This window comes from Camarhynchus parvulus, chromosome 4 (genome assembly GCF_901933205.1).
Source record: "Camarhynchus parvulus chromosome 4, STF_HiC, whole genome shotgun sequence".
NCBI lineage: Eukaryota > Metazoa > Chordata > Aves > Passeriformes > Thraupidae > Camarhynchus > Camarhynchus parvulus.
The window spans coordinates 42,137,857-42,152,099 of record NC_044574.1 but is presented as its reverse complement, the minus strand read 5'-3'; the positions used below and the strand labels follow the sequence as shown (position 1 = coordinate 42,152,099).

Below are 14,243 nucleotides of genomic sequence, written 5' to 3'. Positions count from 1 at the left end.
TGGAATTCCAGTCAGACTGTATGGGATGGAAGCTTAAATCTCTGATCCTTATTTGAGGATGCAATGTGGGTGTGAGGTGCTATGGAAATGCCCATCGCATGCTCACTCCGAAGTTGCCAGGGGAATTTTCAGGTGAAAAGAGATGCTTTTAAACATCTGAACACATTTACAAAGATTAGTACTACTACAGTACAAACTTTTCTGTTGCGGCTGATGGAATATGAGTGGAGAATTCTAAAGGCTTTGCTTGTGGAACTGGCAGAATAGAGTTAGTTAAGAGTTCTGAGTTTAGGATTCCGCCTCTGACTAGCAGATCCATCTGCCCAGAAATTCCTCTGTGCTATATGGTTTGATCTCAACTACAGGCTGGAGAACTGCACCACTTATGCACATACTACTACTCCCCTTTCTATGAGGTATTATTATTCTGACCTCTTCAGCTCCTGGGGTTTGGCATATCAAGCCATAAATGTCTCTTCAAACCACTAAATCAGATTTTGGTCTCTTAGTATTTACAGGGAGCAATTTTATTAGACTAAGGTGCTATTTTGTTCATTTTCTGATCTTGACTGGTACATTCTGAAGCTCAATAAACCATTTAATCCTACTAGTTTTTGGTAGAAACTCATACATGTGGCATCAAAATCTTGAGAAAAGACCTCTGAAGAGACTAGAATTGAAGAATATACATATAAAGAATATACATATATATATATATGTGTGTATGTGTGTATATATATATATACACATATACACACACACATATCTATACATATATATATATACACATATATATACATATATACAGGCACATGTATTTGTAACACTTCAGACCGCAGTGTTTCAAGGAAACAAGAACTATGCAAATCTTGGAGACTGATCTTTCCAATATTATATGGGTCAGATGGTTCTGTTCTATTGAGAGAAATACCCAGAGGTTACTAGCAGTCCTGTGTGGGTACTCCTAGATATAGAAAATGGGGTAGTGTTTGACTCCTGACAGTTCAGTAGGCTTATGTTATTAAACCAGAAATTACTGAGGTCAGTATGAATCTATCTATCCCGGTTAAGAAATAAATAGACTTTTAAATAAAAAGGATTTATTTCTCAGACCGAATGGGTAGTACGTTTAGGAGGGAATTTCCTTTTGTTCCTAGAAGACAACTGTTGCTGACTGGATGAGGGCCATGCTCAAAGCCAAATCCCATATAAATCTGTCATCAGATAGGATGTTCATCATGGCAGTTCATGATAACCTTCTTTAGGTGACAGCCTTCCAGGCAGAATTCTGCTGAGGTGCTTTAGTGTACACAGAAAGCAACATGCTTGAGTCTCAGTGAAGTAAATAGGATTTAGGCACATATTTAAGACACAGATTCATGAAAGTGCTTTAAAATGTGCTCATGTTCAGACCTGTTCTACAATAAATCCCTCATAAGTCCATTTAGCTCTAAACATAATTTAAGAATTTAGGTCTCACTGAAACTGTTCCTCTGTTTAAATTCTTTTGCTGAATAAATATGTATTTAATAAGGGACAAATATTTTAATTGATCTTTTCACTTAGATCTAAAATATTCCTTTCACCTTTTAACTAATCATTTCATTTAAATTGAAAAATGGGAATCAGAAAGCTAATAAGCAAGTTGTTGAGATAAACAGAAGGAAGGCAATTTAGCTGACACAATACTGGGACGTTTGGGAAGAAAATAATAGGGCTGTTTTTAAGTTGATCTCTTCTGTAGTATAGTGTATGATATTGTGAAAATTTTCAGAGACTATGCAATTCTATTTATATGAATATAAAAATACCTTAGTATTATATCCAGAAACAGTTTTGTTATGTGTGAAATTTTATTTTATTAGTTCATGAAGATTCTGTGTGGCTGATTCCTGTTCACACACTATGTGATGGAAGATACATTTTTATCACTGCAGTCTCTTTTCCAAAAAAGTGTAAATGGCCCTTGAAATAAAAAGTGGGTCCTTTGAATTTTAACACTGACATAGCTAAAGTGAAACCTATACCAAAAGAATTCTATTAATTTTATTTCATTCAGGCATGACCTGATAAGATTTCAGGGGGATGTCAGAAAAAATTTGCATTGCTGGTGTCAGAGGAAGTGCAATTAGTGTGGAGCTGATGCTTTCCTTCTCTCTGAACTACTGTGCAAAACCAGAGCAAAGGGAGTCACGGAAACTGACAGAACAGTGAAGTGCACTGATAATTGAGCCCCTGGAACAGATCTACTTCTTCCTGGGAAAACTTGTGAAAGCAGAATTCAGACCTCCCCCAAACCCAGTTTATTTCTCCCATCATTTTCTTTTGCAATCTTTCCAGAAACAGCTGCAATTAATAGTGCAGGGGGTAAAAACAGTATTTCCAATCAAAGGCCATCAGAATTAAGGGAATTGCTCTTGAATCTTGGCAAGGGGACCCTTTTTCAAACCCCACCCATCCTACAACCTACAGTCCACTCCATCTGCTAACATTTTTTTTAATGCCTGCCCATTGTTCTGCAAAACTGGTGGGAGATTTGCTTCCTGCAACAGCAAAGACTTTTGTGGCTGTTTGCCATAGAGTGTACAAGGTACTGAGTTGCTTTCAAAGCTCTGCTCCAGTTTATCTTAAGTCAGCTTGGCAGAAACCAAATACAACTTTCTGAAATGAGAGCTAGGACTTGCTTTTCTGCCTCTAGAGTCTGCAAGGTGTGTGCCATAACAGTCTTTTGAGACTTCTAAAACCACCTCTGATTGTGTGGCTGCTTACAACTGCATAGGAAGAAAATGATCAGATATAAGGTTTGCTTGGTTTTGGTTTTATTTTAAATTTTCCAATCCTATTTGCATATAAGATTCACTGGTAGTCCTTTTCTGCAGAGCATGGAGGGAAAGGAAAAGCTACTCTCTTAGGTTACTGACCATTGGTCTGATATTGCAACACAAAGAAGAAAGATAATAGATGATTCTGGAACCTTTGCTATGTCCACATGCAACAGTTTAGAGACACATACTCTCCAGAGCACAAGCAGTAGCATCTGAATGTTAAATATGCAGTTAGGGTGGAACATAATCTGGAAAGCCAGTCAAAGAAATAATAAACTGTGAAAGAATCTGAAATGAAGTAAACAACCTTATAAAGTGCGTCTCATCTGCTTTGACAGACTTTTGATGCTGAAAGCAAAGTCAAGCCAGTGGTTTCTTAATAGAAATGTAAATGAGTACATTGCTTTGCAGCCTCGTTATAAGATGGCCTTTGAAGATCTGTGCTAAAATTGCTTCTCATTTTTTGAGCAGTACAAAATTACAATTTTTTGTGCCACTATGGCAAATGCATATCCTGCACACACAGCAGCACACAGTGGGAAATAACTGAGAGAATACATGCAGTAGCATCCCAAGGATGTGAAAAGAGCTGGATTCAGACATAGAAACAGAAACATTTCCACTCTTCTGATTTTTCAGCCCAAACAAAACCTGCCAAAGAAGTATCAAGGACAAAGGCATTCCCAGGGGCTTTGCACTACAAGCACATGAGAATGAACAGAAATCTTCCCACTGGTTGCAGATGATGTTGGGGAAAATTTGAACATATTATTAGTTCGCTCTGCCTGGGTAAGATTACATTCCTCTAACAGGAGGATGCAGTGGAGCTCTCTGGTTCTCAAATGTACACATGTTACTGCATTACAGAACAGCATGGGAATATTTAGGGCTGCTTCATCATAGCTTGTCAATACCAGGACTGAAAAACTAATGTAATGGTATAGGAGAACACTGTATAGTGGTATAGTAGAAATAATGAATCTTCCTGAAGTGAACTTAAGAGGGTGTTTCTGCACCTGAGAAGTATTGTTATGACAATTCCAAATGTCAAGTCTCAGACCATAACTAGAAAATACCTATAGTCCAGTCCATATCAGTAGAGTAACTCCATCTTCAGTAAGTGGAATCCAGTAATACCATATAAGGCAGTCTTTTTATTCAGGACTTCAGTAACAAACTGTAAAAGCAAAGTCCAAAGTAAAAAATGCAACTTATTAAAATACTTCCTTTGTTTTATAGTGCTTGTGCATTAACACAAACCACATTGAGCTGAATATTACTGTCTCAGCAGCTGCCCTTTCACACAGCATAAAAGGATCTTATGCTACTTTTTGCTTTCATGAATCTCACCAAGAATTGCCAGATGAAGTCAGCATCTCAAATCAGGAAGAAACATGTTAAAATAAAATATGTATAACATGTATCTAGTGTATGAGGGTCACTAAATGGGAATTTGATTATGTGCTATAGTGGAATAAGCTGCAGGCTTTATGGAAGTGCCTCAGATACAGTCCAAATGTTTGTGTGATGTGCCTAATGCATGTGGCATAACAGTCCTGATACTGACATGATTTGGCCTTGGAAACACATCTCAGTATTAACAGCTTAGTTTGACATTTATCTTATTGACATTGAGCCTCTCCTTCAGATGAAAGCAAATCTTCTTGCCTAAGACTTCCAGACAGTCTTGAGTGAGCAGGTATCTGGAATGGAGGCTTGTCCTTCTCAGCAAATCACTCGGTTGAATTCTTCAATTCAGCATCTTCCAAACTTTCAAAAGGAGACGCCTGTTTCAGAAAACTAAATCAATCACTGCCTGCTTTTACTCTGACCATGGCATTTTCACTTCACATTTTAGAAATCTCACCTTGGCTAGAACTTCCATTTGTATTATAATGGGTTAATCACAAGAACAGCCTGCAAATGCAACCTACCAAGCCTGAACCAAATCAGAAGAAAGGCAATTTCATATTTATCTAAGGCAATTTTGACCCTTGTAGATGTCAGTGCTTTCAAAAAAGTGTCACTCAGGTACAGAAAATCACCAGATAATCCACCTCCTGAAAACCATAACCAAAAATATTTTCATATAATCTCTCTAATACTTCATGAGCATGAGGGCTTACCCCATATACAGAGTGGATTCTCTTGAAACCTATGAAGAATGTTTTTTACACCTATTCTCCATACAGTCAACTTGTTTCCTGCCTGGGACGTGCTGCCAGGAATTCCTTGACATTTGTATCCTCAAAACTGTTTTATAAGTGCTTGAGGGAGAAGACTAACCACACTGGAGGGCAAAAGTCCCAGGTGTTGTCTTGTCATTACCAGCAGCAGGCACACAAATATGTAACTACAACATTTGTATGGTAGGAGGAATTTTCCCATTTTCCCAAAATTTACTTCCTACCAAAAAGTAAAAAGTAGATAGTAACCTGACATGTTCAAATCTTAGTTAACTGGTGACAACCCCTCTTTAACTACAGCAAAGCACAGCCTTTGGTCTGGTTCCAGCAGTATGATTTATTACGTTATCTCTGTCGCCAGTTTCCTGGAAATTGAAGAGATTTTTAGTGATTTGCATCTCTTCAGTTTTTGTTTGGTTTTCTGCACAGAGATATTCAACCAGTAGTTTGGAATAATTTGGTTAATTTAGCTAAATATTTTCCTTCTCCCTTCAAAATAAGCATATTACTTGTATGATTTTAACTGGTTATACTGAAGCTTTTGTTCTTGGTCATTCTTTTAAAAAAACTAAAATTGGTTTTCCCAGTAGATTTGGACTGTGTTAAGCAGAATTTATTAATATGCCTACATGACCTAAAACTAGAATTTGCTTCTGCTGTTCTTGGAATGCCTACTGAGATGATTTTGCCAAATTTCTAATGCCCATCCATTCATGTCCTCACTTACTAGAACTTTTAAAAGCTAATAACACAGATTCAAAAGTTCACCAGGCAGTAGTTAAAATTTCAAAAGATTTTACATGGCGCCATTTTTAAACTTATTTACATGGAATATCCAACATCAATGCTTCAAGTTTTTTTCAAGAACTGCATGAAAAATTCAAATGTTAAACTTATTTTGCACTATTTTTCTAAGTTCTGAACTTCTGTAATTTTACCTACATTTAGAATCCATCTAACTAGTCTGACTAGTGTTTATGGCTTCATGTAGCAAGGTTTCTGCCCAAGAGCTACTTACACTGGTAGTCCACTAGGTACTCATTCCCACGTCCTGCTACATAAACTTATTATATTTTTAGTATGTTTTGATTCTTCTTAAGCAAGTTTTAAAAAGTTAGTGGTCTCCTTAGATTTTTTTATTTCACACACTGGGGCCAGGTCTTTTGATCGTACAAAGGGCTTTAAACTGTATGGTGCCGTATTATCTTTTTTTATTCCTTGTATATGATAACATATGAGAGAGCGTGTTATTTCCAAACTGGCCTTGCCATATTGTCTCTGCTCAAAACCTCCTGTTGAAAGGGTCATACTTTACCCAGAGAACTGTCTAAGAATCCATGTTCAGTCAGTTAATGATACAGTGCTGTATTTATTCACACTGACACCTGGAAGGACTCAAAATCACACCAAAAATCCATTACTGAAAGCACTCAGTATTATGCTTTTAACTTCACTGCCTTTGAGAAATGAATGCACAGGAGCAGAAATGTCTTGGATCACTTTGTCACTCAGATTCTTCCCTTTTTTGGGGACATTTTTCTCCCTAAAAACTAAGTGGTTGCATGGGTACAAGAAACAACTGAAGCATTCTTGCGAAGGCAGCCGCTGCACAGGGAACTGCCCTACAGGTTCCCAGGCAAGCACTGCGAGCAGGATGGGTACGAGCAGGATGGGTACGAGCAGGACCGAGCCGACCCCGGGCTGAGCCCCAGCTCCGGGCGCGGCACGGGCAGCGGCCCCCGCGCGGCCCTCGGCTCCCGCAGCCCCGCCTCCGCCTCTGATTGGCGGAGAGCGCGGCGGCCGCACCCGCCATTGGCACCTCCGGCAGCGGTCGCGCTCGCCATTGGCTACCGGCGGGTGCCACTCGGGGTGGCGGCGGCCGGGGAGGCGGTGAGGCAGCCGGGCCCATCCTCTGCTGGCGGCGGCGGCGGCGGCGGCGGCACCATGGTGAGCTCCGCCGGGCCGCCCGCCCTGCCCGGGGCCGGGCCGCGTCCGCTCTGCCCGGCAGCGGGCCCGCGGTGGGAGGGAAGGGGCTGAATCCCTTTGGGAAGCGGACAGCCGGGCCCCATAGCTTTGTTTCGGGGGATATGGGTGATGTTTCGGTGGGGTCACTTCCCGGCGGGGTGATGGGCAGGGTGGGGTGGGATGCTGCGCGGCGGGGGAAGGGGCTCCCCTGCCGCCCGGGGCCTGACCGTGCCACCGCCTCGTCCTGCCCCGCAGTACGGCTTCGTCAATCACGCCCTGGAGCTGCTCGTCATCCGCAACTACGGCCCCGCCGTCTGGGAGGACATCAAGTAAGTGTCTGTGCACGTCCGTCCGTGTGTCTGTCTGTGGATGCGCGTCTGTGTGCGCGCCTTCCACGGGGGCGCGCGGGGCTGGGAGCCGGGCCGGGTACCGGGTACCAGCGCTCTGTTTGCGGTGCCGGGAGGGTCTGCGGGCCGGCAGGGGCCGGCAGCGGCTCCGGCAGCGATACCCGCAGCTCTGCGGCCTGGCAGGGGCTGACAGAGGCACCGGCAGCGATACCCGCAGCTCTGCGGGCCGGTAGCGGCGCCCCGGACGCGGCTCCCAGCCGTGACAAGACCAGCGCGGCTCCTGCCGCACCTCGTTCCGCTCGCGGCCTCCCTTAACGCCTCCAAGACCCGCCGCGTTCCATCTTTCCCGGTGTCCAGGAGCCGCAGCGGGGATGGCGTTGAGCCCCGCGGTTCCCTCAGTTATGAGGAGTATGTGTCAGGAGTGCTGTCCTGGCATCAGGCCCCCAGGTGAGCCGTGCAACAGTTGCATCCCTCTGCATCCCTGAAGGAACTAAAGATACGGTGTTTGTTTAATATACACTGTCTAAAAATAGTGTCAGGTTTTGGTAATGTCCTCAGCTCGAAACCAAAACAGTCACTGATTATTGAAGAGGATGTACATATGTAAGGATGTAAGTAGAAGAATGGTTTTTGGCTTCATTTCCTGAACCTTATTTCTGGAGCCCAACCCTTGCTTTTCTGGTGGTATAATGTTTTTCTAAGGAGCTGACTGCCTTCACTTTTAACCTTTGATAAGTTGTGACATTGCACTACAACTTTTAAATGAGAGTGCAAACAAAATTCCGTTTACCTTAAAAGTAGTAGTATGAACCACTGGGCAAAACTACAACAAAAATTTTTAAAAGGATGTAAAAGCTTACAGAGTTGTAGGCTTACTTCATCAGGCTTTAGGCAACATGTGGCCAGAAGAAATGGTTTAATATGATCTCTTGATAAGGCAGAAGTCAATTACCCAAATTGGAGAAAGTGATTCTCTTTCAGCTGGATGCCTTCTGTGTGCCTCTGTTGCATTTATTTTAATATGTCAGTGTTGATGTTGATTTTATAATATATTGCTGTTGTCTTAATACAATTCAAAAGGCCAGTTTTGATTGTGAGATTTTTTTTACCATGACATATTTTTTTCATAAAATCATTTGTTAAGAATATGGTAGCCTTGCACAGTACCATGAAATCAGAGAATCATAGAAGTGTTCTCTGGAAGGGGCCTCTGGAGGTCATCTAGTCCAGTTTCTGTTCTAGCCTGGATTGTTACTGGCACTAGATCAGGGCTCAGCTATGACTTTTGTCTAGCCAAGTCTTTAAAATGACCAGAGGTGAGTCCACAGTTGTGGTTCAGCAGGCATTCATTGTTCTGTTGATCCCTGACAGGTACTCTGTAAATTACTGTTTGCAAATACAGTTCTGTGCATAGCACAGATGAACTTTTAGTGTACACCACAGAGTTTTGTTCTATAAGTGAGACATTTATTTTCCTTACATACTAAACATTTCTAAACACAGTGATCTACTTTGAATTCCTGTTTTGATTTTTTAAAATGACATATATTAATTAAGAGGTGATAGTGACACGTGCATAATTTTCCAGGAAAATATAAATTAATAAATTAAATAAAAATATGTATAAAATATGATGTTCACTCTTTCTTGCCACGGCATCCCTTACCAAGATGCCTTTAAGCATCATGGACCACTTTTTGTCCAGATTACTAACTGAATATGTATTTGCATTTAAGATGAATCCATCAGAGAAGATACAGAGTTTCATCTTCTAGCATAAGACCATGCTGCAGACTGTCAGAACACAGCCATAATTCTTGATGCATCCTGTCTCTTTAGATTTTGGAAACACCTAATAGAATACTGTAGATAATTAAAGCCCATGAGGAATATTACTCATGTAACATTTTGGAGAAATCTCATAGAAATATATAAAATACTTTTCTAAGGTCAGCTGTGATAATTCAGGAAGCTGGTACCTCCTGTTTCTGCTTTTCAAATGAGAAACATTTGTGTCTAGTGGCCCAGCAGGTAGGCTCTGTTGTTAGCTCACAAGAAGATGGCTCTCTGGAAGGAAACCAGCATGACACCACCCAGGAGAAGATTGGAATGTGATCTCCAAGGAGCCAATGCATTTGCAACAGCTGCCATAGCTCCTTATGTGGAATTGGTCACCATGGGGTATTTATTCAGCAGGATTTCTCAGTTGTGTATCCTGGAGTTCAGAAACCAGTAAACCAACCCTCACTGGAACACATTCTAGTGGTGCTGATTTAGGGAATGGTAGTGTCAGCTGGTAGCTAAGTGATGTTGGGGAAAAGATTGGATGTTTTACCTTCTATAAGCTAATACAAACTTCTTGCAAAGGCTTTTTTTGTTCGAACTGTTGATCATTTAGGAAACAGCAAGAAAGTACAGAACAGTGTTGTGGCGTGCTGAATTGAATCAGCTGAATCACAGATGACTGGAGAAATAATTATTGAAGGCAACAGTCCTTGGCTGTTTCAAAAAACCCAAGAGGAACTTCTCACTGTTAGTAAGGTTGAATTTGCAATAGAACTTCAGCATTTTTGTGAAATAGAGAGGTCTCTGGGTAGTTCAGTACAAAATTTCTTATCTAAACTTTTTTGGTTTTGTTTTTTTTCAATATTGAGCTGATCACATATTGCTATTTTGTTCTCTCTGAAGTCAGCACAGAAGATTTGAATCAGCATTGCAGAGTGGTGGGTTATGATTGCTGAGTGATTTTCAAATGCCAACAGGTGAATTTGTACTTAGTGTTGATAGAAGGGGAAAGAAAACATGGAACTAAATAAACGGAAGTAATGAAATATGGTCATTCTTCAAATAAAGTGCATTTTAAAAAGTTAAATGCTGAATTGAAAGGGTATTCTCCATCTGAAACATGGAAACTCTTCTGTAGCTTGTTCAGTCAAAAATGATGTTGAATGAAGTTCTTAAAATTTGGGTACCCAAATCATTGAATTTGATGCTCTTACAAGAGCGGTGTTTTCAGTGCCATCACTTACTGTTACCTGAGTTAGCATGATGATTTCAAGTCTCTGTGCCTGATATTCTTTTCATTTTTCAGCATTATTGTAAAACCATGATCTCATCAGAAAAAGATTCACACTGTTTTTTAATGGCCCACAGTGGAATTCTTGGGAAAGTTAGTCTCCATGTTATTTTCACCCACTTTCAAAAAAAAGGCATAACTGAACAGCAGACTCTTTTATACATCATATGATAAGGCACTAAGTTCATGGAAAAATTACAGTATATACTTTGATACAGGGCTTGACTTTCCTAAAGAACTAGAATTAAAATGCTTGACACACAAAATGGTTCAAAGCCTTCTATTTCTGAACCAGCATTCTGGATCCCAAATAGGTTGAATTTAAAATAAGACTTAGAAAGCTGACACATAAGTAATGAAAATTAATCTTGATTTATGGTGGCTTTGCTAATTTTCTCAACAGCAAAGTTGAGAAAAAAATTGAGTTCAAAAATTTGCTTCTCCTTAGGGTTTTCTCTGACTGCCACTTGCAGAATTGAGAACTTGAACTAATGAACAGGGTTTTTGTGATGAAGCCCTAGAATCATTAGAGGGATTTAGCAAAGATGGATGAGCAAGAGGCACTTAGAGGAACATCCTTCTGTAGTTACTGAATTCTGCAGTACCAGATTTTTCTTGGTGGAAAGTGAAGATGAGTTACTAGTAAATAAACAGTTAACCTAGAACTGTTAACCACACTGTTGCTGAGAAAACTTTTCATTTGCTCCTTCCATACTTTAGCGAAAACCTCTTGTGAATCCTTTATTTTGTACTTGTTGCATCCAGAGGGCTGGTTTAGACTGTGTGGCCACAGTTGCAATGGCTGGTTCTCAGGGGTGGTTCTCAAGATTCCTTTGGCATTAGATATCTTCAAGTCCTCTGCAGCCAACATAAACTCCAAGTTGTCAGGCCTGGCCATTCCCACATACATGCAGTTCTGGGCTCATGTCTGTTTAAGGCCAAATTTGTACTGCTGGGTGATGTGGTAGTGTGTGCACACAATTGTAAGTAGTGCACATGGAATTACTGTCCATGTACAAAAACAATGCAGAGAGATTACTCACATTGTCAAAATAAATAAAAATTTCCGGGCTTAAGAAATTGTATTCCCTAGTATGTTTTTATGGTGGGCATATTTTTATGTGTGTGATAGTACATTTCTAAAAGAGGCCTCTACCATAAAATCTGAGCTCTTCTGCAGCAGGTATCACTTATGGCTGAACTGAACAGCCAATATATGTGAAATTCTGATCACTCCAGTCAGCAGTTCTAAGAGTTTAATTGTGTGACAAGCATTGACGGGGATGTCTTCTTGAAACAGCTCCAGGTCAGTATGTGGGAGCTAGAGCAATGCTGTCAGCAGGGAATATGTACTAAGTCTTTTTTCCTGTGTTTCCCAACACTATTCCTCTGTGTTTGATTAAATGAATACAGGGTTTTCCCACGGGCTCCTAAATCTGAATTGAGGCCAGGTTAGATGCTCAAACTGTGACACTTTCAAACATACTGCCAAGAAAATGAATGAGAACTCAAAAATCTAATAAATGCATTAAAATGCTTCATCACAAGCCCGTAGAGTTAATTGATATTTTTCCCACACAGGTATATGAAATATCTGGATTTGGGAAATGAAATGGCACAGCCAGTCAGCCACAGTCTTCATCTTCCTTCCTTTACCTTCCTTCATCTTCCTTCCTTCATCTTCTTTTTATTGTAGAAGTCCCCACAAAAACATGTAGCGTGGAAAAACTAGAGTGGAAGTTGAAACTCAATGTTTGCTAAAAGCAACTACTTAGAGGTGAAAACATTTTTCATTTTGGTTCTGGAGAAGTTTTCAAACTTGCACAGTAGAAAAATAGGCATTTTTTGCCCCTTTGCTGTCCGTACCTTAGCATGGGGATATAGAAATCAAGTAATAGTTTTATATCCCTGGTGCTCAGTGCTTAATGTGGAATTAAGGCCTCTGCTCCTGTCTTTGCCCTGTTTTCTCCTTTGGAGGGGTTAGGATGGCATGTGCTGTCCACACTTTTAAATGCCAAGACTCCAGGTCTGGGGAGCCTTCTGGCCAGCACAGACTCTACAGGGACCCAGTGGTCTGGAAGTGCACACTATGGAAGAGCAAAAGCCAATTGCTTGTCCTAGGAGGAAGGAAACTTTCATTCCCCAAGTTTCACAGATTATCACCTACCAAGACTCCAGGCTCTTTAAGGCTATTTTTTTCTGTAAATCTCCTGTTATGGTTAAAATGGTGAAACACTGAGGATTGAGTAATTGGCCTGGTGCAATGTGGAAAAGGAAAGTGGAAAGGTCTGCTCGGTTTCAGATTGGGTTCAGGTGATGTGGTAGAAGACTGTACCATTTGGGGAAGTGAAAGAAACTGCAGGGCTTGAAAATGAAAACTAAACAGACAGAAACTTCTACATCCTGGTGAAGGTTAACATAATGTCAGACTGTAGTGACTTGGTGTGGCTTTTCCAGTGAAATGTGGGTGGTTTAAGAGTATATATTATGGGGTAAATTTTCAAAGGCGTTCCTAGCAGTTAGATTTATTGGTAGTCTTGTAGGTTTCCTGCTTAAGTCAGGAAAGGTAGATGCTTTTATTCATTTACGGTATCTAAAAATGATACTCCACTGATTCCCCTAGCATTTAGATAATTAGGAACTCATTGACAGGATGTGCTATTCTGATTAATTATATTTGTAATATGCCTAGAATTTACTATTCTAAAACAGTAAATAATATAAATAAATAATATAAAATAAATACTAAATGCCCTTAAGAAAATATTTTATGATCTTTTTTACAGGAGATGGACTTGGATTGCATTGTTTCCTGGGAATTTTTCACAGCAAAAATTGTCCATTTTTATGCTACTTAAACAAAGCAAATAATAAAAAACTTTAGCTGCAGAATGAAGGCCCTAGCTTGTCTTTCTATGTCTCTATGCTGTGTTCAAAATGTCACTTTGTCAGAGATGGTTTTTGCTTTTTATTAATATATCAAAACACAAATTACATTTTTTGACAAATCCTGTTGAGAATCAAGATTTTGGCCTACTGGTATTGCTTAGCACAGTGTTCAGATGTAGTAATAGCTCCTACTGTAGTGTAGTTTGCCTTTTCACAAACCTGGGAAAATATGCACAACAGCTCTAGTGAAAGATTCTTTTAAGTTGCAATAGTAAGCTCATAAGAGTAGTGGGAATTTAGATACTTTGTAGGTCTGATGCTGGTAGGCTGTAAAGTCCATGAAAGTTATGTTTTGAGCATAAAAAGTGCTTAGTATCTTAAAAAAACAGAACCATTGATCACATACTGGGCACCCTAAGTGAATGAAACCTTTTTGATCTGTGGTGTTCTTGCCTATTTTAAGTGGAAATGGTATAATTGGCCTCATGAGACTGTTGGAGACCTAATTAATGCTTCTGCATGCAATTAGTGGAGATCAATTCCACAGGAAAGCTTACTAGAAAGGAATCATTCTCTCTTCAGACCTGGATTTGAAAACTGCTGTAAATCAATCCTGAGATTATATATTGAGGAATGGGATAAAACAAAACACAAAATAGTTGTGCATTACTGGAGTAGGATGTAGCCTCAGTACTGCGGGAGCTGGAAGCCTGGAGGAGAAGGGACAGCTTTTGTGAGCTCACGGGCGTGGCTGTGTCATACAGGCTTGGGAACAGGCAGGGAAATGTTGCTTGGAGCAAACTGCTCTAATGTTGCTGAGTGGACCCGAGTACATCTTTCCTGCTTTCACTAAACTGCAAAGAAAAATTCACCAGATGCTTATGGCTCTTTATGAGATATGTTTTATTTCTTTGTAATTGTTCTGGAAAGTGTTTTTCAAGTTTTGAGCTGACTG

General features: G+C 40.3%; 1 protein-coding gene across 2 annotated transcripts in view; it reads left to right on the top strand.

Annotated features, from left to right (window-relative positions):
* Nucleotides 1-6,890: 6,890 nt before the first annotated feature.
* Nucleotides 6,891-14,243, top strand: part of GUCY1B1 (guanylate cyclase 1 soluble subunit beta 1) — a 40,705-nt gene continuing 33,352 nt past the window's right edge. Inside the window, exons 1-2 of one of the 2 annotated variants that reach the window (XM_030946801.1) lie at nt 6,891-6,958; nt 7,232-7,305. In XM_030946801.1, coding sequence (XP_030802661.1) covers nt 6,956-6,958; nt 7,232-7,305 — 77 coding nt within the window. In that variant the 5' untranslated portion in view covers nt 6,891-6,955. Of the gene's footprint in view, nt 6,959-7,118; nt 7,306-14,243 lie in introns of those variants that run through there. The other variant, XM_030946800.1, reaches the window with a different exon arrangement.